The sequence below is a fragment of the Plecotus auritus genome (genome assembly GCF_963455305.1).
Source record: "Plecotus auritus genome assembly, chromosome: 2".
NCBI lineage: Eukaryota > Metazoa > Chordata > Mammalia > Chiroptera > Vespertilionidae > Plecotus > Plecotus auritus.
This window is the reverse complement of record NC_137771.1, coordinates 33,952,609-33,976,764: the sequence shown is the minus strand read 5'-3', so window position 1 is coordinate 33,976,764 and position 24,156 is coordinate 33,952,609. Positions and strand designations below refer to the sequence as shown.

The 24,156-nt window shown below is 38.2% G+C and overlaps 1 protein-coding gene across 1 annotated transcript in view; it reads left to right on the top strand.

Annotated features, from left to right (window-relative positions):
• SCP2 (sterol carrier protein 2) overlaps positions 1 to 24,156 on the top strand; it is a 125,910-nt gene that overhangs the window by 47,843 nt on the left and 53,911 nt on the right. Inside the window, exons 8-11 of the mRNA XM_080658018.1 lie at positions 2,065 to 2,151; positions 4,150 to 4,300; positions 7,482 to 7,629; positions 11,557 to 11,664. Coding sequence (XP_080514144.1) covers positions 2,065 to 2,151; positions 4,150 to 4,300; positions 7,482 to 7,629; positions 11,557 to 11,664 — 494 coding nt within the window. The remainder of the gene's footprint in view (positions 1 to 2,064; positions 2,152 to 4,149; positions 4,301 to 7,481; positions 7,630 to 11,556; positions 11,665 to 24,156) is intronic.

Here is a 24,156-nt window from a genome sequence, read left to right as displayed (position 1 = left end):
ATCTGGCACAAATAAGGTATTTTTTGAAAGTTGGTGATAGTCAAAGTTAACTTTAGAAGCAAAGGTGCAGACATGTAGATGTTGGTTACATGAGCTGTATTTCTAAACATTTGAATTGCTTATTCCACATAAATTGAAGTTTACTTTTAGAAACTCCCTTATAGGGTTTATTGCTGCTGCTATTTTCACCAGAGCAATATCTGAAACCATCTGATTATATTGTTGGAGGAGCCAGAGGGGATAAAAGTAAATTTTTTCTTTGCAGTGATCAGAAAGGAAATGTGTGTTTTAAAAAATATATATTTTTATTGATTTTAGAGGGGAAGGGAGAGGGAGAGAGATAGAATATCCATGATGAGAGAAGAATCATTGATTAGCTGCCTCCTGCATGCCTCACACTGGGGATGGAGCCCAAAACCCAGGCAGAGAATTGAACTGTGACTTCTTGGTTCATAGGTCAATGCTTAGCCACTGAGACATGGGCAGAAAGGAGATGTGTTTTGAAGAATAGTTTATTATAGGTTTTGTCTATTTACTTAAGAATATCATTAGACAGAATTGCATAATATCATCACCACAAAAGTTAGCTGAATGCAAGTCATTTAATTTTGCGTTTAAGGAACTAGTGTTTTATAATTCTCCAGGAAATATAAATGGTATTCTATTTTAACCTCCAACTTGTCTGACACCATCTAGGTGTACTGTAGTTCAGTTGTGGCACTAACCACCTGGAGTTAATGCAGATACCATGAATTAAGGACTCAGTCCTCCACAAGACTGCCCTCTCAGGTCAGATACCAGCCGCAAGTAGGGTTCACAGGCCATCTGTACTTTTGACCAACTAGCTATAAATTAGGGGTTCCCATGACCCTATCAGGTTCAATAATTCACTAGAATGACTCACAGAACTCAGGAAAATGCTGTGTTTATGATTACAGTACAGATAGTTCCCAACTCCGACTTACGATTTTTTAACTTAACCGTGGTATGAAAGTAATACACATTCAGTAGAAACTGGCTAGGCTAAACTATTATGTTCAGTGGGTTAAATGCATGTTTGATGTATGATATTTTCAACTAACAATGGGTTTATTGGGATGTGACGCCATTATAAGTTTAGGAGCATCTCTATTATTATAAAGGATACAACTCATGCCCAGCCGGCATGGCTCAGTGGTTGAATGTTGACCTATGAACCAGGAGGTCATGGTTCCATTCCTGGTCAGGGGACATACCCAGGTTATGGGCTCCATCTCCAGTGTGGGGCGTGTCAGGAGGCAGCCAATCAGTGATTCTCTCTCATCATTGATGTTTCTCTCTCTCCCACTATCTCTCTGAAATCAATAAAAATATATTTAAAATAAAAAATAAAGGATACAACTCAGGAACAGCCAGATAAAGAGGCACATAGATGGTGAGGTCTAGGAGGGTTCTTAATGCAGACCTTCCAGGCACTCTCCCCCATGGAGGGCATATCACCATCCTCGTATATCTTGGTGCTCACCAACCAGGAAACTCCACCAAGTTCAGTGGCCATAGTTTTTATTGGGGCTTCATAATGCAGGCATCCTCAATTGAATCATTGGCCACATGATTAAACTCAAACTCCTGCCCCCCTCTTCTCCCTGGGGTCAAACTGGCTGAAAAGTCCCAACCCTGTATTCACAAGGTTAGTCTTTCTCTTTCTGGTGAGCAGACCCCTGTGGATGCCGCCCCCGCCCCCCCAATAAGAGGCCCACAAGAATCACCTTATTAGCATAACAAAGACACTTATATCACTCAGGAAATTCCAAAGGTTTTAGAAGCTCCATGAGGGTAACTCAGGACAAAAATTAGTCAAATTTTTTGTTGTACTGCATATGGTATTTTGAAGTTAGGATTTTTAAAAAATTCAATTCAAACGACTTGTTTATTAAAGGTGAAAACTGTTTATAAAAGCCCATCTTTTGGTTGTGAAAAGAATACTTACATATTATTCTCTCTTTAACTTCTAGACCAGAACATCTTCAATAAAAAAATTGTAATTGCTCCCTAACATTCTATAACTACTTGTTTTGCATTTAGGTATTCCCAGTTTCAAAAGGAATACAGTTTAGATGAAGTGATGACTTCTCGAAAAATTTTTGATTTTCTGACTGTCTTACAGTGTTGGTAAGAAAAACATTTTAATATTTAATTGAAGTTATTGCTTCTCCCTTCCCCACTTGGGTAAACCTTAGGCTCTGTATCTGGATATATCTTTACTGTATCTCTTTCTATAGAACTACCAATGCATTATCAGTGGGGTGTTCTCTGTATCCCCACCTGTTGCTGGTGGAAGTGGGCTTCTTGCAGTGTCACAAGAAAAGGAATTTTCTGAGACTCACGTGGGAGAATGAGGGATATTTATTTTTGCGTGGGATTAGACCCCTGAGTTTCCAAGGTCCCATCTCCCTGCGTCCCGCCAAGGAAAACGTCCAGCTGTGTCTTCAGCAGGGCTAGGATTAAAGTCACTGCCCGGAGCCTCTGTTCCATATTTGCACAGTCCATTCTAGCATCAGGCCAGCTTAGCTTGTGTTCCCAGCTGCAGTTCATTGCGTGTGGGGTTCACGTGGCCATGGGCCATGTGGCTTCTAGGGCCACATGGTGATGGAGGGAACATGGAGAAGTGCAAGGAAGCAGGAGCAAAGCAAGGGGAGCAAGAGATAGAATTCCTTTGTCTGCGGATTTTAACCTTCTTAGATTTCCCATGCTTGCAGTGGCTCTACTCCCTCTAGTCGTTCTTTGTTCCAGGCAAGATTGACAGGCAAGCACCTTCCCTAACTGTTAGGACTATAGGGCAATGCAAGAAGCAGTACACCCTCTGAGATGGCTGTTTAGCCTACCTGAGCACCACCGTGTTAGTCTTTCTCCTATGTCACCCCACCCCCACTTTACTGTGCATTCTCCCTTTGCCCAGTCCCTTCCCCCAATGATCTGCAGGGAATGGACTGGTGGTTCCTTGGAATGTGAAATTGCAGCTTCCTGGTGAGGCTGCCCTGATGGACATGCTTATAATTTCTGGCCTTCTTTTCACTCCTCTCTATTATCAATAACTAGCTAATTACAAGGGTAACAAATGTAGTCCTCACTCTGGAGTGAGTACCCTTACTTCCTTCTCCTGCTTAGAGAAGACTGTATCTTCTCTTGGAAAATTATATATTTTACTTTCTTCTCTCATGACTTCTACCTACTTTATTTTAAGTGTATTTATTCATTTAAATATGACTTAGGAGGCCACTGAAGTCCCAAGATTTTTCCCTTTGTTTTCCCTGCTGTATGCTTCGACTGTAGGAAATTTTACTCTACCATAGTAGCTAAGAGTAAGCATAAACCATGAAAAAAAATCATAGCTCTAATAATGGTAACAGTTAGATCTTAAAAATTGCTTGACAATATTTATTTCCTAGAATACTGAGTACTGCATAGGTCCTGCCTGTGCTAAGGTATCACCTGGTTGCACCCTGGAGATACTGGCTGGGATGCAAGTGAACAAGTAGGGCCAGCTTTTATCTGTTACAATATGAGGGTCTGCCCATGTATAAAGTCCAGCTGAACTCGCAGAAGGCTCGATCATTTGTCACCTTCCTTCATGGCTCGATCATTTGTCACCTTCCTTCATAGCTTACTCTAAAGGAAAGATCTATTTTTAGGAGATCTCAAGAGTCTTAACCAAAGCATGGACTTTCTGGTATCCTCTATTCCATCCTTTTCCAGGTTTTCGAAAGGATTCTAAGACTGAGTTGTTTGGGAGATAGCAGAGTTGGAGCTAGTTAGCCCTATGGCAGAATCTGTACTATACTGGGATAGGAATGACCTTGCATACTTCTCAGAAGTCACCAGAAGATGCTTCATGTACCTACAAAAGCAAGTCCAGGCTTCTTTGCACTAAGAACTTTTCGAGAGAGATTCTCAGAGACTAAGCAGTGACTGACAGCATTTAAGTTCTTGATAGAGGTTCGGCCCTCAGGAGGGAAGCATATGTAAGATTTAACTGTAGATATCACAAAGAAGACCATCCAGTGACCATCAAGCACACTCAGCCGCCTCTTGTCCCAGAAAGAACCCCTAGTCTGAAATCTTAGGGTTGAGGTGGACCAAGTGTAAATAATTACTTTTACCTCCTCTTAGTCCCACTTCTGATGGTGCTGCAGCAGCAATTTTGGCGAGTGAAGAATTTGTACAGAAGTACGGCCTTCATTCCAAAGCTGTGGAGATTCTGGCACAGGAGATGATGACCGATTTGCCAAGCTCATTTGAAGAAAATAGCGTTATTAAAATGGTACATCTAAAGTTCTGTTTTATTAATTAATCAAGGATTTTTGTTTAAGGATTTCAAGGTTGCTATAGGCTCTGGATATAATTTACTTGAAAAACAGTCTAGGAAATCTAATATAACCCATCCTTAAGAATCTGTTAGGGCCGTGGTCGGCAAACTGCGGCTCACGAGCCACGTGTGGCTCTTTGGCCCCTTGAGTGTGGCTCTTCCACAAAATACCACGGCCTGGGCGAGTCTATTTTGAAGAAGTGGTGTTAGAAGAATTTTAAGTTTAAAAAATTTGGCTCTCAGAAGAAATTTCAATCGTTGTACTGTTGATATTTGGCTCTGTTGACTAATGAGTTGGCCGACCACTGTGTTAGGGGAAAATAACTGATGAGAACATATGCTTCCTGGAATAGAGTCATACATCATTATATGATAACTTTTAATTAACTAGATGTGCTTTTTATTTTTATTTTGAATTGGCTAAATATGCTCAGAACTCCAATCTTACAAAGTTAAGGGGAAAACAAAGATGTTTTCAGGGAACTTTATTGACACTTCAAAAAAATTATTTTTAAATATATTTTTATAGATTTCAGAGAGGAAGGGAGAGGGAGAGAGAGATAGAAACATCAATGATGAGATAGAATCATTGATAGGCTGCCTCCTGCACACCCCACACTGGGGATCGAGCCCGCAACCCAGGCATGTGCCCTGACCAGAAATTGAACCATGACTTCCTGATTCATAGGTTGGCGCTCAACCACTGAGCCACACCAGTTGGGTGACACTTCAAAAATCTTGATTGAAGGTTAAGTACAAAATGGAGGAAGTAAAAAAGATGAGAATTCAGACCTAGAGTTAGTTGAATATTTGAATATATATATACTAGAGGCCCAGTGCATGAAATTTATGCACAGGTAGGGTCCCTAGCGGCTGCCAGCTGCGGGCCAAGGCCTCCCTTCCCCAGCTGCTGGCTGCCAGCCGGGGCCTTCCTTCGTTCTGTGCTGCCCCCTGGTCATCAGCACACATCATAGCGAGCAATGGAACTCCCGCTCGGTCGAACTCCCAAGGGGGAATTTTGCATATTAGGCTTTTATATATACAGATATATACTAGAGGCCTGGTGCATGAAATTCGTGCACAGGTAGGGTCCCTAGGCCTGGCCGGCGGTCAGGGCTGATCGGGGCCTTCTGGCTGCCAGCTGGGGCCTTCCTTCATTCTGCGCTCCCCCCTGGTGGTCAGCACACATCATAGCGAGCGATCAAACTCACGGTCTCCTGGTCGAACTCCCAAGGGGACACTTTGCATATTAGCTTTATATATATATATATATATATATATATATATATATATATATATACACACACACACACACACACACACACACACACACACACACATATATATATATATATATAAGGCACATAGACATACATATATAAACAATCATAAATGCTAAACTACAATTTATAAATTTTATAACAATGCTCAGAATTTGAAAATGTTCCTATAACTTGCCCAAGATCACAAAGCTAAGGTGCTAGGGTGTGGTAGAGGTGGAACTTATATTTAGGTTTTCTAATTATAGTACATTTGCCACTATGCCATAGTTTTTTGTTTTTTTTTTTTTTATATTTTTATTGATTTCAGAGAGGAAGGAAGAGGGAGAGAGAGATAGAAACATCCACGATGAGAGAGAATCATGGATCGGCTGCCTCCTGCAAGTCCCCCACTGGGGATCGAGCCCACAACCCCGGGCATGTGCCCTTGACCAGAATTGAACCTAGGACCTTTCAGTTCTCAGGCCGACGTTCTATCCACTGAGCCAAGCTGGCTAGGGCTATGCCATAGTTTTATTCTATGGAGAAAAGTTCAGTTTGCATGTTATTATCTGAGATCAAAGAGGTGTTAAGAGCATGGATTTTGGAAAAATGTTTTTGAATCCCTAAAAGAATATTATTTATTTTCTTTCTTTTTTTTAAGTATATATTTTTATTGATTTCAGAGAGGAAGGGAGAGGGAGAGAGAGAGAGAAATATCAATGGTTAGAGAGAATCATTAATTGGCTGCCTCCTGCATGCCCCACACTGGGGATCGAGCCCACAACCTGGGCATGTGCCCTGAATGGGAATCAAACTGTGAATTCCTGGTTCATAGGTCAACGCTCAACCACTGACACACGTCAGCTGGTTGAAGATTGTTTATTTTCATACTAGAGGCCCAGCTTGCGAAATCGTGTGGTCCCACCTGCTTGCTGCACTGCGCTCGTGGCCCCACCCACCCACCCTCCACATTCGCGTGTTTGCTGCCCCGCCCACCTGCTGCCCGCCTTGCTGTGATCAGAGCCTGTGGGCCACGGGGGAGGGACTGAGAGGTGCTCCATGCACCTCCTGGTGACTGGTCATTTGGTTGTTCCAGCGTTACGGCATTATGGCGACTGGCCTTTTATAATATAGATAAAAATTCTCTCATTATTTTTAAGTGTATCTGAATCATAATGATCTGTTGATAAATCTCTTCAGCCTGTTTACCACAATTATACATTGTGAATTAATAGAGTTTTTATAACTTAACATATGTCCTATAGAATTATAAGTCCTTTTATATATTTGATTTTATCTATTTGATTTGAAATTTTGTCTTTTATAGCACCAGACTTAATATGTATATATTTCCCTCCTGAATATACTTTTATTTGAACTCTCTGTAAAAAATAGAATCAATAGATATTTCAATATGTGTGGCCAATTCTCAGCTGTTAAGTTTATGCCTATTAATCTCATATAATCTATATTTATAAAAGACTAAGCGACTGGCCGACCGGCTGACTGTTCCACCAGCTGACCATTCCATAACACCTGACATAACTGGTAGCTATGATGTGCACTGACCACCAGGGGGCAGATGCTCAATGCAGGAGCTGCCGAGCTGTGGTGACATGGCAGCTGTGGTTCTTGGGTAATGCACCTGGAACCAGAGAGGAGGGAGCCCGATTCTGGGGTGCATCACCCAAGAACCACCCTCTTGCAATCCTGGACCCCTCAGGAGATGTCAGAGATCTAGTTTCAGCCCGATCCCCACAGGCCAAGCCAAGGGACCCCACTGGTGCACGAATCTGTGCACCAGGCCTCTAGTTCTTATATAAAAGTCCCAGTTTTGATGCCTTTTCTTTATTTATTTGTGATTTTGGTTTTAGGTTGGTTTTGACATGAGTAAAGAAGCTGCCAAAAAGTGCTATGAGAAATCTGGCCTGAGACCAAGTGATATTGATGTAATAGAACTTCATGATTGCTTTTCTGCTAACGAACTCATTACTTACGAAGCATTGGGACTCTGTCCAGAAGGTACTGTCTTTCATGAGATGCATATTAATTTAGTTTCTCTGATAAATTTTCATTTTCACAATTAAAGAAAAGAATTCATAATTACTTTCCCCTTCACGTTGCCTCTGCCACACTGCAAAGTGAATGTAAGCTACCTCGATACTGGACTTTCAGAACCTGTAGTCTTGGACAATACCAACACTGAAATAACAGGGTATACAAATAATTTGTATTATGTAAGTCAGGGATATTTTTAATGTTCTGTTAAGTGAGGGGGGGAAAAGGATATAAAATTACATTTGTACTTCGATATTTCAAATTGTGTTTGAAGATTTGCAGAAAGAAAAATGGAAAAACTAGTTTGTGGGATCTGGAGGATTTTTTCTTTTCATGTTTAAGATGGTTGTACCATTTTCCATTACTACCAGCAATGTATGAGAGTTTTAGTTGCTTTACATCCTTACCAATACTTGATGGGGTCAGTTTTTAAAAGTTTAGCCATTCTAAAGAGTATGTAGTATGTCTTATTTTCATATCACTGATGACTAATGATGTTAGCATTTTTTCATGTGCATATTGGTCATATATATATATTTTGTGTGAAGTGTCTGTTCAGAACTTTTGCCCTTTAATTATTGGGTTGTTTGCCTTTTTTAAGAGTTGTAAGAATGTATATATAAATTCTGGATAAAGTCATTGGTCTGATATGTGTATGTTGTGAACATTTTCTCCCAGGCCGTGGCTTGTCTTTTTGTTTTAGTAATAGTGTTGCTTGAAAAACAGCTTTTAAAAATTTTGATGAAATGCAAATTATCAATATTTTTAATGGTTTATGTTTTTTTGTACTCCTATCTCAAGGTCATAAAGATTTTCTTCTGTTTTTATTTCTAATTCTTTAGATTTGGATGTTATATTTAAGCATATAATTCACTTTGAGTAAATTTATGTATATGGTGTAAAATAAAAGTCAATATAAATCTTTTTTATTTTATACACATATCCAGCACTACTTGCTGAAAAGACTTTTCTCTCCACATTGAATTGCATTGGAACCTTTGTTCAAAGTCAATTGCCCATATATATGTGAGGGTCCATTTTTGGACTCTTTCTTCTGTTCCATTGATCTACATTCTTTTTTTTTTTAAAAAATGTTTTTATTGATTTTTTAGAGAGAGAGGAAGGGAGAGAGACAGAGAAATGCGAGAGAGAAACATCAATCAGTTGCCTCCCATATGTACCCTGACTGAGGACCGAACCTACAACCTGGGCATGTGCCCGACTGGGAATTGAACTGGTGGTGATGCTCAACAAACTCACCCACACTGGCCTGGGCTGATCTACATTTTTATCTTTTTACCAATACCAAATGATTTTGGCTACTGTAATTACATTATATAGTACTGTAGTGTGTAGCAAGTCTTGAAATCAAATGGGTAAGTTCTCCAACTTTAGTCTTTTTTTAAAAAACTTATTTATTTCCTCACCTGAAGATATGCTTTTTATTGATTTTAGAGAGAGAGGAAGAGACAGAGAGAGATAGACACACACACACACACACACACACAGAGGGAGGGGGAGAGAGAGAGAGAGAGAGAGAGAAACAGGGAGAGGGAGAGAGAGAAACAGGGAGAGGGAGAGAGAGAAACATTGATGCGAGAGAGAAACACTGATTAGTCGCTTTCCTCATGTGCCCCAACCAGGGATCAAACCTGCAACCTGAGTATGTTCCCTGACTGGAAATCGAACCTACTACCTTTTGGTGTATGGCAGTGGTCGGCAAACTCATTAGTCAACAGAGCCAAATATCAACAGTACAACGATTGAAATTTCTTTTGAGAGCCAAATTTTTTAAACTTAAACTTTTTCTAATGCCACGTCTTCAAAATAGACTCGCCCAGGCCGTGGTATTTTGTGGAAGAGTCACACTCAAGGGGCCAAAGAGCCGCATGTGGCTCGCGAGCCGTGGTTTGCTGACCACTGGGTATGGGATGATGCTCCATCCAACTGAGCCACACTGGCCAGGGCCAACTTTGTTCTTTTAAAAAATAATTTTAGTTATTTTAGGTCCTATGCATCTCTAAGCACATGTTAGAATTAGTTTGTCAATTTCTATAAAAATGCAGCAACAAAAAACTTGCTGGAATTTTCATTGGGACTTCTTTGAATCTATAGATCCATTTAGAGCCAATTGTCAGCTTAACAATGTTGAATCTTCCAATCCATTAGATGGTATGCGTTTCCATTTATTTAGCTTTCCTTTGGAAAATTTCCTAATGGAATATTATTTAACTATAAAGAAGAATGAAAATCTTGCCATTTGCAACAACCCGGATGGACCTTGAGGGCATCATGCTAAGTGAAATAAGTCAGAGAAAGACAAATACCATATGATCTCATTTACATGAGATCTCAGTTTATGGAACCTGAAAACAAAACAAAACAAAAAACCAAGCTCATATATACACAGAACATATTGGTGGTTGCCAGAGGCGAGGGTTGGGGTGTTGGGCAGTTGGGCAAAATGGATGAAGGTAAGTAAAAATGTACAAACTTCCAGTTATAAAATAAATGTCATGGGGTATGTAATGTACAACTACATTACATGGTGACTATCCTATATAATAAAAGGCTAATATGCAAATTGAATGAAAGGTGAAATGACCGGTCACTATGACGTGCCCTGACGACCAGGGGGCAGATATTCAATGCAGGAGCTGCCCCCTGCGCTCCCACAAGGGGGAGCGCCGCTCAGCCAGAAGCTGGGCTGACAGCTGGCGGCTGGCAGGCGAAGTGGCAGTGGCGGGAGCCTTCCCTGCCTCCACAGCAGCGCTAAGGATGACTGACTGCCGGCTTTTGGACATCCCCTGAGGGCTCCTGAACTGCAAGAGGGTGCAGTCCAGGCTGAGGGGACCTCCCACCCTGAGTGCACAAATTTCATGCACTGGCCTCTAGTAGTTAATAATACTGTATTGTATATTTGAAAGTTGCTAAGAATATAGATTTTCAAAATTAGCGTCATAAGAAAAGTAAATTTTGTAACTACATTTGGGGATGGATGTTACCTAGACTTATTGTGGTCATTTCACAATATAGACAAATATGGACTCATTATGATGTATACTTGAAACTAATATAATGTTATATGTTAATTATATCTTGTAGATTTGATTATTAAATTATGCAAATACATGTGAAATAATTAGAATTAAGGTCTGACAGAATGAGTGCTTAAAAGCTATTAGCTGCCTCTGACAACCACCATTATCCTCATTACCTCAAGATTTCACCTCTCATTACTTTATCAGAAATATCATCTGGAGGAATAATTGATACAATGCATGCTTTTTATTTACCTTTTTACCATTTGGAAGAATGTCATGGGAATTTATAGGCATGTTGAAGTTGCTAAGCATGTAATGTAATTTCTTTCTTTTAAGTTTACATTTATGGCTCAACAGTATTTTCAGCCATTTTCCTTTATTTCATAAAGTGCTCTTTTTTTCTGTCCCTCTCCCTCCCTCTTTCCTGTTTATTAAGAATATTTGTATAGTATATGAGAGTACAGTTAAAAATGTAGGGAAATGAATATAGTTTGGCAAATATATAAATTTTTAAAGTGGATATAATTTAGTTGTAGTATTGTATCCATTTCAATTCTTTTCTTTTGGTTCTCTGAATTTCTGTTATACTTGTAGCAATTTTGGAAGCCAAGAACTCTTAGGAATTAATAGGTGCTTTTTTCATATAGGAAATGTTCTGAAAATATATGCCTTTATTACTCAATATTTATTACCTAAATTTTAAATGTGCTTATATCAATTTGATGTTAGTTTGAGCTGTTAAGAAATGTTTGCTGTAAGAAATTCTTGGCTCTATGGAAGTTTAAAAAACATATCATTTGTTCCAATGTTATTTTTAACCTTTGTGAATATATTTTCCCTTCTATAGGACAAGGTGGAAAACTGGTTGATAGAGGAGATAATACTTATGGAGGAAAGTGGGTCATAAATCCTAGTGGTGGATTGATTTCAAAGGGACACCCACTAGGAGCTACAGGTAATGCTGCACAGAGAGTTCACATACTTTTTGTTATCATTTGGCGTAGGTGTGAATGATTAGTCATTGATTTGAAAGATTGTATTCTCTAAACTTGGTAGCCAGTACTTTAAATGATTGTTGAGCCACAGTATTTTTTATTTTTCTTTAAGTACAGGATACTTCAGTGATCTTGATTAATTGATGAGAATTTGAATTAGTTGATATTCTAAATTTAACAATTTGTGTTTTTTAAAATTTGAGTATTTTTAAATAGGTGTACAACTTAATTAACAAGATGTTTCCAAATAGAGATCTGGATAGACCTGCTAGATATGAATCATTTGAAATGAACACCTTAATTATATATAGTTTTATATATGTGGTTGGTGTTGCAAGGAAATTTTTTTCTTTTGAGAGAACTGAACTAGAACTTATGAAATATGAATTTTATTATGGCTGTATGGCTGACTGGCCCTGTGACTCTTTTGATTAATTACCAGTTACTCAATCACTTTGATTCTTAGTTTCCTTAATTATAAAATGAAGGAATTATACAAAGAAATTTCTAAAATAACTTAGTACTCAAATTCTGGGACTTATTTTTATAGATAGGTGAGTTTTATATTTTTCCATATTGTCTTATATATGAATTAGTTAATTTAGCAAAATTTTATAAATTCCAAGATTCCAAAATACATGTTAGAATTAATAGTGTACTAGTATTCATTACAGCAGTTAATTTTGGTTTATTGCTGTTTATCACTTACATTTAGTGAGCTTATAATTTAGTAGAGAAATAGGTGTACATAGATAGATGGAGAGCAAGAGAGAGCGATAGTAAGATATCTACACACAGGTATTTGCAATATAATGTGCCACCTTGCTTTTTGTTTTCTGTCTTGTCTGTTCTTTGGTTCCTTTGTCTTTTTCATGCTATCTTTTTATTAATTGGGTAATTTTTAGTATTTCATTTTCTCTCTTTTATTGGATTATTTCTTTTTCTTATTCCTTAGTGTTTGCTCTAGAATTTACAACATGATCTTTAAATTTATCACAGTCTATCTTCAAATAATGTTATAATACTTCACATAAAATGTAAGGGACTTTTACAGCAGAATATTTGCATTTACTCCCATCTTATCCTTTGTGCTATTATTGTACTTCTAAATATATTATAAACTCCACAACATATTATTATTTTTATTGCTTTAAGTAGTTTAATATCTTTCAGAGAAATCTAAAAGTGAGAATGAGCGTGGTATCATTGGGGGTGGGAAAATAACATCTGAAAATACTGTCCTTTATAAAGTACCAAGAACACTGGCAAAAATTGTCAAAATTAACTTTTTTCAGAACATTGGAAATTAACCAGTGGCTTACAACAATATAGGAGAATATTTATTAAAAACAAACAGCTGAAGAAAAAAATCAAAACAACAGCAACAACAAAAGAAATAATTTAATTTCTGTACGAACAGCAAGCTTTGTGGCATTTTGACTTGTACCCTCCTTTCCCCAGCTCCATGGTAGCCTTGAAAACCAACAGCCTGCGGTCATGGTGAAAATAAATAGTTTAGTTGGCACTGGAGGAGTCAGAATGGAGTTAGAACTCTTTCAATACCCCATTTTCAGAGAATTGTCATTATGTGACTTGTCATTCCCTGGTAAACCCTATTCAAAAGTCTTGTTTTTATGTAACCTGAGAACTTGTCATGTGCAAACAGTATTTTCCCAGGGCATTTGTTAAGAACTATAAGCAGCAAGGTGCCAATAACAATTGGGGGAAAAAAGCAAACCAACAAAAAAACGTAAAAAGAAAAATCTGGGCAATGAGATGTTTGTAGGAGGCTTTGAAAATGTGTGACATATTCCTGGGACTCTAGGACAGCAATTTTCAACCGGTATGCCAAGGCACACTGGTGCGCTGCAAGAATTTTTAAAACATGCAATACCTGATTATTTAGTCGAGCACACTGACCTTTTTTCCCTTAGATCAAGCATATCAAACTCAAAGGCTAACACGGGCCAAATAAACAAGGTTTAAGTTTATGTGGGCCGCAAAAAAACAAAAGCTTCAATTTTCATAGAAACGTAGGTTTAGTTCCATAGAGACATGCTGAATACAAAGGGCTGAAATAAATGAGTAATCTTTAACATAAAATAATAGAACATTTTAATGAAAATTAATATTTTTTCTTGAACATTAACTTACCAGACACTGAATAACTGCACAAATTAATAAGCGTAACGCAAATAAACCTATTTTTCTTGTTCTCCGAAAGCGAAATATTTCTTTTCTTTTCTTTTTTTTAAATATATTTTTATTGATTTTTTACAGAGAGGAAGGGAGAGGGATAGAGAGCTAGAAACATCGATGAGAGAGAAACATCGATCAGCTGCCTCCTGCACACCTCCCACTGGGGACATGCCCGCAACCAAGGCACATGCCCTTGACCGGAATGGAACCTGGGACCTTTCAGTCCGCAGGCTGATGCTCTATCCACTGAGCCAAACCGGTTTCGGCACGAAATATTTCTTGTTGCACTCATCAAACAAGTCAGTACAAGACTAATGACGTGGCAATCGGCTGCTAAAATATTCGCTGCTAGTATTAGTGGAGAGAATTGGTGAGCCTGCGTATAAGGCGCGTAAGGGAAATGAATGCAACACGATTATAGTAATCAGTCATTAGTGAATGTTGTAGTTATTAATTATTATGTATAACAGGATTTGTAAAAATTAAGTTACCAAATTTTTATTAAAATGTTTCTTATATACCGTTACATTGGCTGGGCTGCAAAAATATTTGTTGTGGGCTGCATGTGGCCCGCAGGCCGCGAGTTTGACATGCTTGCCTTAGATTGTTAAATTAAAAAATGACAACCTCAGCACAACATAGCCACCCAGTATGAATAAATCAAAATTATACCTATTTTTTCTGTGTGCCACAAAATTTTAGTAATCAGTTGATGTGTGCCATGAGATGAAAACAGTTGAAAATCCCTGATCTAGGACACCAAGTACATAATATAAGGCTGCGTGTATGCCCAAGACTCTGTGTATGCTCAGGAAGGACAATAGAAGGTCCTAAGCGCTTACCTCTGGCTAAACTTGCGGCTCTGCATAAGCAGGAAGTAAATGCTAAAGTGCAGTTGTAAACTGCCTGGGTGAGTGCTTTGACACAATACACAGAGCCTCTGCAAAGACTGGGATACTTATTAGTTCTAGGCATGTATGGAAGTCTCTGTCCAGCCATTAGCTGGCCACTAAGCTAACCAAGAAGAAAATCCAGTGGCCGATTGTGACAAAGAATATAGACTTTATAGAATTAGTTTGGAAAAGTCACTAGATAAAAAATAACAACAAACTCTGGAAAGAGGGGAGAATATGACTTCTAAAATTGCCACATTATATTATTTAAATTGTACAATTTCCAACAAAAAACGATACGATGTACAAAGAAACAAGAAAGTGTAGCCCATACACAGGGGGGAAAAAGCAGTCAATAGAAACGGAAGTAACTCAGACATTGGATTTACTAGATAAAGACTTTAAATACAGAAGATGTATACCTGAAACCTATATAATTTTATTAACCAATGTCACCCTAATAAATTCAATATTTTTTTTAAAAAAAGACTTTAAATTAGTTATTTAACTATGTGCAAATAACTAAAGGAAACTATATATAAAGAACTAAAGGAAAGTATAACAATGTTTCACCAAATAGAAAATAACTTTAAAAAATATATATTTTTATTGATTTCAGAGAGGAAGGGAGAGATAGAAACATCAATGATGAGAGAGAATCATTGATCAGCTGCCCTGGGGATCAAGCCTGCAACCCGCGCCCACAACCTAGGCATGTGCCCTAACTGGGAATCGAACCGTGACCTCCTGGTTCATACGTTGATGTTCAACCACTGAGCTACACCAGCCAGACACTCCTATTTGAGGCTATCATAATAAGGTTGCTGTGAACATTTTTGTACAAGTCTATTTGTGGACATACCTTTTGTATTTCTCTTGGGTTAATCACTCAGTGGAATTGCTGGGTCATAGGGTAGATGTATGTTTAACTTTATAAGGATCTGCCAAATCATTCTCCAAAGTGTTATCATATTTTTTTAATATTATTGCTCAATGACAAATTTTAACATTTTATAAGTTTTTCTCTTCCTCCTTACCCTTAGTTCTAATCCTCAAAGTCAACCTCTTTAAATATTTCTTTTGTATTTTTCCAAAATTGTTATGCTTATTACAAATACATATGTATATGTGTGTTTATACAATCTTTCTGTATTTATGTGTGTATATGAGTATATTTATCACATTGTATAAATATACTGTAGGTTACTTTCTTAACTTAAATCTTAAAAATCTTATTAATTATCGCTTATAAATATTCTTTATTCTCTTTAATGCCTGTGTAGTATTCTCATTGTAAGAAATTTACCTAGTTATTCACTTATAGGTAGACATATAGATTCTGTGAAATATGTCATTACAAAGAAAGCTGCAGTGAGCATCCTTGTGTCATTGCATACTTTTGCAAGTATTACCCATAGGGTAAATTCCAAATAGTCAAAGGTTAGTTTGTATTTAAAAATAAGTGGAGCCCCACCACGTGGCTCAGTGGTTGAGCGTCAACCTATGACCCAGAGATCATGGTTTGATCCCCAAAATGTGGCATGCAGGAGGCAGCCAATTAGTGATTCTCTCTCATCATTGATGTTTCTATATCTCTCTCCCTCTCCCTTCCTCTCTGACATAAACATTTTTTAAATTATTATTATTATTTTTTAAAAATATATTTTATTGATTTTTTACAGAGAGGAAGGGAGAGGGATAGAGAGTTAGAAACATTGATCAGCTGCCTCCTACACACTCCCCACTGGAGATGTGCCTGCAACGAAGGTACATGCCCTTGACCGGAACCGAACCTGGGAACTTTCAGTCCGCAGGCCAATGCTCTATCCACTGAGCCAAACCGATTAGGGCATGTTTTTTTAAATTATTTTTTTATTTTTTAAATTATTTAAATTATTTAAAAAAATAGGTGGATATTGCAAAATTTTCTTCAAAAGAGATTAAACCAGTGTATATTCCCAGCAACAGAGTATGAGAATACTTCTTATTCTATAATCTTGTCAACATTGGATTTTATTTTTATCAAATGTAAATAATTTGCCAATCTTGTCAGGTTATCCAGTTTCCACCCCCGCAGGGTACTAACAAGATAACTTAAAACACCCCAGGAAAATAACATTTACCCATTTCTTAAATACTTAAAGAGAGACTCAAACCTTTTTCAGTTATTTTTGAAAACACTATCCAATATTTATTTGAGTCTGCACTGTTGGTCAAATTTTCCTCTTATTATCCATTTTTGAGGGATAGTGTTTAGTGTTAGTATTTTAGGGGAAAAACTTATAAATCTTGATGACATGATTGATAGTCTAAATAAGGATGAGCAATTATTGAAGAGTAAATGTTTACTTGCTACATATTGTGACTTGGATATATTTCAAATGAATCTGATACATGGTTATTAGCTATAGCCCAAGAAAGAATTCAGACTCCTAGAAAAAAATATTTCAGAATGACAGCTCTGAGTAGTTTAAATATTTTCCCCTGGTTACTTGGACAACCAACAGCAATAGGATTTTAAGAGAATCAAGTGAGTGTTCCAAAACATGATGAGTTAATATGGGATGGTGAGAGTGTCAAGTTCTCTTCTATAAATGGCATCAGTTTACTAGTAACTGTAATATATTGCTACTTTGGGAGAACTCGGTTTTGAAGAATTAGCTTTCAAATTAAAGCTCTAGTATATTAGTTTCTGATTTTAACTTGTTCAGATCTGCATGAAAAAAAAAGCTTCTTAGCTGCTATAGCAATACCCATAATAGAAGATAGATTTAAGCATTTGAATGGAATATTCTTTTGTTCACTGTCAGTTTGAAAATATGAAGTCCTTTTAGATTTTGCAATGAGAAAGATAACCTCAGGAAGCATACAAGAGGCAGATAATGTAATAACACAAATAGTCATAATGCAAGGCAGAATATGACCCTCTTAGGCAAAGTACAAACCAGAACTATGAAGGAAAGGAAAAGGGAAAGGGGAATGGCAGTTGAAGATTTATTAAATATCCATCGCATGCCAAGTTCTGTGCTAACGTTTGAACCTACTTGGGTTTTGGGGGAGGAGAAGCACAAAGAAGCAGCATGTTTAAACTGGACTGGACTGTTTGCTTTTACCAAGACAGGTTTAATGCCTTCTCACCTTTATAAACTCTGTCTTTGCTGTTTTCTCAATAATAACAATAACAACAGCAAACACTTACAAAATGTCAAGTGCTGGATACTGCTCTCAGTATTTTTCATGTATAAACCTCATATCTATTTTTATATTTTATAAAAAAGGAAAACAGAGGCACAGAGTAACTTGCACAAAGTCACCAAATTAGAGTGACAAAGCTAGGATTCAAATCAGGCAGTGTATTTCTAGAGTCCAAACACTTATCCGCTGGACTCTATTTCAATGCCCTTTCCTCAGTGGAAAAGCCCATTTTCAAGGTCCATCTCAGGTGTCAGATAACAGTTATGAAGCTTTTCCTGACTTCTGGATCCCTTCCATAGATTGAATAATCTTTCCCTTTTCTGAACTCTTGCTATACTTTCTCTGTATTTCTCTTTTGACATTTATGTTTGTAGTACATATACTATTTATGGCTTAAAAAAATCTCTCCTATTTGACTAAGAGCCTGTGAAGGCAGGATCCAAATTGCATTTATCTCTGTACCCTGAACAATGCCTAATACAAGATTTTACACATGTAAAGGGGATGGTTGAATAAATTAATGATCCTTTAACATCTGAAAAGATGTATGGGGCAGAAGGAATAAACTTGTGTAGTGTGGGAAGAATTAGGATCATTGGGAAGAAATCATGGGAAGGAATATTTTTGGTTGATACTGGAAAAAACTAACATGGTTTCTCAAAAGTGGAATAGGTTGCTTCCTGAGAGCATGTCTTTCACAGAGGCCGTGCATGGGAAGTACAAGTAACAACTTGATGGGAATGTTGTAAGGGGATTCGCCCATCTGTTAGTGCCTGAGATTTGAAGAACACTTAGATCCTTTCTAATTCTAAGATGCTTTGATCCCTCAGTGGGATGTGATTATTTCTCCTCCTGAATTCACATAGCTTTTAATGGTACATATATTATTCTATCATGTGATTTTTGTTTGCATGTTTTAATGCTCTTAAGGATCTTAACTTAGGTTTTAAGAATTTGGATGAAAAGGAAATGTGAGTAAATGGAATTTTAGCCAGGGGACTCACATACTTAAACCATGGCTTGGCTCGTCTTCTACGCTACAAGAGGTTACCAAAAAAACTAAAACAAAACTAACAACAACTTTTTGGGAAAATAGATGATGAGACCTAAATCCAATACTGACTCCAAAAGTCAGTAACCCTAATAGCTTTTTACCAAAGCATCTATGTCACCTATCATTGTATCCTACAGGCCACATTCCTATTACTTAGAATTTTGCATTTTTACCACTGTTATGTGAGGGGAGGTAAATTTTATCATTATGCTCTAATGAACATTCTCCAGTGCCAGGAGAGATGGAGCACAAGAGAGAGTGCTTACTCTTAATACCTGTTGTCAGGTAAAGCTAGCTAGGAGCAGGTCCTGGCTTTTATTGCTCTTGTCAAGGAAAAGGAAGAGGGAGAAGGGTGATAGTGCCTGTATATCCCATATTTCATTTATTTTCTTATTTTAATATCTTACTGTTTGTGTGTTCTTGTCCCAGCTGTTTATTTCCTTTTCCAGCCACCTTTTGGATTTATCTTATTCCATTTTTCTATGTTTCATTATAGTCTATCTTTAAATGATATTATACCACTTCACTAATAGTATACTTCCATCTCCTGTCTAGGCCTTATAATACAGTTGTGAATATTTCTTTTGCATACTGGCCAGGTGAAAAGTAGGTTTATAGTTGTGAGTATGTGAAACAGTTTATTCTTATATTATTATTTATTATTTTCCATACAAACAGCTGTAAGCCTACTTTTTTTTTTTTAATGCTCACCTGAGGATATTTTTCCATTGATCTTTTAGAGAGAGTGGAAGGTAGAGGGAGAGACAGAGAGGAACACTGATGTGAGAGAGACATATCGATTGGTTGCCTCCTGCATGCCCCCTACCAAGGCTGGGAGCCTGCAACCAGGTATGTGCCCTTGATCGGGATCGAATCCTGGGCCCTTCTATCCACTCCTCTATCCACTGAGTCAAACTGGCTTGGGCTGCGAGCCTACTTTTGCCACACCCTATATGTTGTAAACCCCACAATGAATTATTATTTTTGTTTAAAAAATAATCTTTTAAAAACATATAAACAATAAGAAAAAAAAGTATGTATTTACCCATGTAGTTACTGCCTCTCCCAGGGCTCTTCATTCCTGTGTGTAATTCATGTTTCCATCTGCTATCATTTTTCTTCTGCCTAAAGAACTTCCTTCAACATTTCTTAGTGTGGATGCTGCAGTATGGTGGCAAATTCTTTCAGCTTTTTATGTATGAAAATGTCATTATATTACCTTTTTTTTTTTTTATTAAATAAATCTTTATTCAGATTATTACAATTATTTCTCCTTTTTTCCCCCATAGCTCCCCTCCACCCATTTCCCACCCCACCTTCTGCCCTTACCTACCCCCCACTGTCCTCATCCATAGGTGTATGATTTTTGTCCAGTCTCTTTATGAACCCCCCCATACCCCTTTCCCCCTGAGAATTATCAGTCCACTCCCTTTCTATGCCCCTGATTCTATTATATTCACCAGATTATTCTGTTCCTCAGGTTTTTAATTTACTTGATTTTTAGGTTCACTTGTTGATAGATATGTATTTGTTGTTCATAATTTTTATCTTTCCTTTTTTCTTCTTCCTCTTCTTTAAGAATACCTTTCAGCATTTCATATAATACTGGTTTGGTGGTGATGAACTCCTTTAGCTTTTTCTTGTCTGTGAAACTCTTTATCTGCCCTTCAATTCTGAATGATAGCTTTGCTGGGTAGAGTAATCTTGGTTGTAGGTTCTTGCTACTCATCACATTGAAAATTTCTTGCCACTCCCGTCTGGCCTGCATAGTTTCTGTTGAAAAGTCAGCTGACAGTCGTATGGGTGCTCCCTTGTAGGTAATTAACTGTTTTTCTCTTGCTGCTTTTAATATTCTCTCTTTGTCTTTTGCTCTTGGCATTTTAATTATGATGTGTCTTGGTGTAGTCCTCTTTGGATTCCTTTTGTTTGGGGTTCTGTGGGCTTCCTGGACTTGTAAGTCTATTTCTTTCACCAGGTGGGGGAAGTTTTCGGTCATTATTTCTTCAAATAGGTTTTCAGTATCTTGCTCTCTCTCTTCTTCTGGCACCCCCATAATTCTGATGTTGGTACGCTTGAAGTTGTCCCAGAGTCTTCTTACATTATCTTCAACTTTTTGGATTTTTTTTTTTGCTTTTTGCTTTTTCGGTTGAGTGTTTTTTGCTTCTTTGTATTTCAATTCTTTGACTTGATTTTTGTGTTCCTCTTGTCTGTTTTTGGGTCTCTGTATAATATTTTTTATTTCAGTCAGTGTATGTTTAATTTCTAGTTGGTCCTTTTTCATCTCTTCGAGGGTCTCGTTATATTTATCGGCCTTTTCTAGGATATTCTTAAAAAGCCTTATAACTGTGGTTTTGAATTCTATGTCCAGTCGTTTGTTTTCCTCCATTTCTTTTGTTTGTGATCTGATTCTTAGACGCCGCATTTTCACTGCTTACCTGGGTTGGTATATTTGTGTGCTAGGTTTCCAATTTGGCCTAGTGGGTCTGCCTCCCCAGTTAACCTGAGGTGGACACTCTTGGTGCACCCCTTTGTGGACTGTGTGTACAGCCTTGTTGTAATTAAGTCTTGATTGTTGTTGGTGTAACTGGGAAGAATTGACCTCCAGGCCAGTTGGCTGTAAGGATCAGCTGTGTCTATGCTGGGAGAAGTCCGGTGCTGGAGACAGCCTTATAGGATTAGACTTGCCAAATTGCAATAGCCTCTGTGCTCAGCTTGGATGGGGTGGAGTCTCAGTCTTGGCTTCCCGTCAGCCTTGCCCTTGCGCGCACGTGTGTGCCTTCAGTCCTCTGCCTTCCCGGCTCCCGATTCTCCGCCCGAGAGTCCAGACTCCCCCCACAAGAGTGTGGGTCCCCAGGGGCTCGCCTGGAACTGGGGTTCACTGCAGTCAGAACTGGGGCTCACTTCAGTCAGAACTGAGGTTCAGTGCCGTCAGGAGCCTCTCACTCCCTTCTGCTAGGGAATGCCTGTGGCAGCCTCCGCAGCCTTTGTGCGCACTGGCGCGAGCGGACTTTCAGTCCTCCGCCTTCCCCGGCTCCTGAGTCTCCGCCCGAGAGTCCAGACTCCCCCCACAAGAGCGTGGGTCCCCAGGGGCTCGCCCGGAACAGGGTTTCAGTGCAGTCAGAACCGGGGTTCAGTTCGGTCGGGGGCTCCCTTCCCCCTTCCGCCAGAGAAAGTCAGCCAGGCTCTCAGCCGCCCTTCCTCTCTGTGCGCACAAAGACCCTTTGCCGTACCTCCAATTCTCTGTGAGCTTTTCTCTATCCTTCTAGTTGTAGAATTTTCACTCAGTCAGCTTTCCTGCGGTTCTGGATGGTGTCCGTTCTGTCTTTTAGTTGTAGTTTTGAAATTGTTGTGCGAGGCAGCAGTTTAGGTGTTTACCTATGCCGCCATCTTGGTTTTCCTTTATATTACCTTTTTTTAACATGGTATTTTACATTTGGTAGCATTCTAGGTTGATAATTTTATAACTTTTGGAAGAAAAATCTGCTGTTACATAGATACTCATCTTTCATTGTATGCTGAGTCCATTAAAGCGTTTTGCCCCTTGAAACTCAGCAAACCTTTTCTTTTTCAAAAAGCCAGGCTCTGCCCAGCCAGCATGGCTCAGTTCAATTGAACCAGGAGGTCACAGTTCAATTCTTGGTCAGGGCACATGGACTCGATCCCCAGTGTGAGGTGTGTAGGAAGCAGCCGATCAATGATTCCTTCTGATCATTAATGTTTCTGTCTTTCTCTCCTTCTCTCTTCCTCTCTGACATCAATAAAAGTATATTTAATAATAAAAAAAGGCCAGTCCCCAATAATAGAACGTAATGCTAAGGCCTTTATTTTATTTTATTTTTTTTCTTTGTTTTTTTTCTTTTATTTTTTTATTTTTATTTTTTTTAAATAAATCTTTATTCAGATTATTACAATTATTTCTCCTTTTTCCCCCCATAGCTCCCCTCCACCCAGTTCCCACCCCACCTTCTGCCCTTACCTCCCCCGCACTGTCCTCATCCATAGGTGTATGATTTTTGTCCAGTCACTTCATGAACCCCACCATACCTCTTTCCCCCTGAGAATTATCAGTCCACTCCTTTTCTATGCCCCTGATTCTATTATATTCACCAGATTATTCTGTTCCTCAGGTTTTTAATTCACTTGATTTTTAGGTTCACTTGTTGATAGATATGTATTTGTTGTTCATAATTTTTATCTTTACTTTTTTCTTCTTCCTCTTCTTTAAGAACACCTTTCAGCATTTCATATAATACTGGTTTGGTGGTGATGAACTCCTTTAGCTTTTTCTTATCTGTGAAGCTCTTTATCTGCCCTTCAATTCTGAATGATAGCTTTGCTGGGTAGAGTAATCTTGGTTGTAGGTTCTTGCTATTCATCACATTGAAAATTTCTTGCCACTCCCATCTGGCCTGCATAGTTTCTGTTGAGAAATCAGCTGACAGTCGTATGGGTGCTCCCTTGTAGGTAATTAACTGTTTTTCTCTTGCTGCTTTTAATATTCTCTCTTTGTCTTTTGCTCTTGGCATTTTAATTATGATGTGTCTTGGTGTGGTCCTCTTTGGATTCCTTTTGTTTGGGGTTCTGTGTGCTTCCTGGACTTGTAAGTCTATTTCTTTCACCAGGTGGGGGAAGTTTTCAGTCATTATTTCTTCAAATAGGTTTTCAGTATCTTGCTCTCTCTCTTCTTCTGGCACCCCCATAATTCTGATGTTGGTATGCTTGAAGTTGTCCCAGAGTCTTCTTACACTATCTTCAACTTTTTGGATTTTTTTTTTTTCTTTTTGCTTTTTCGGTTGAGTGTTTTTTGCTTCTTTGTGTTTCAATTCTTTGACTTGATTTTTGTGTTCCTCTTGTCTGTTTTTGGGTCTCTGTATAATATTTTTTATTTCAGTCAGTGTATGTTTAATTTCTAGTTGGTCCTTTTTCATTTCTTCGAGGGTCTCGTTATATTTATCGGCCTTTTCTAGGATATTCTTAAAAAGCCTTATAACCGTGGTTTTGAATTCTATATCCAGTCGTTTGTTTTCCTCCATTTCTTTCGTTTGTGATCTGATTCTTTGACGCCACATTTTCACTCTTCCCTGAGTTGGTAAGGTAGATTTGTGTGCTAG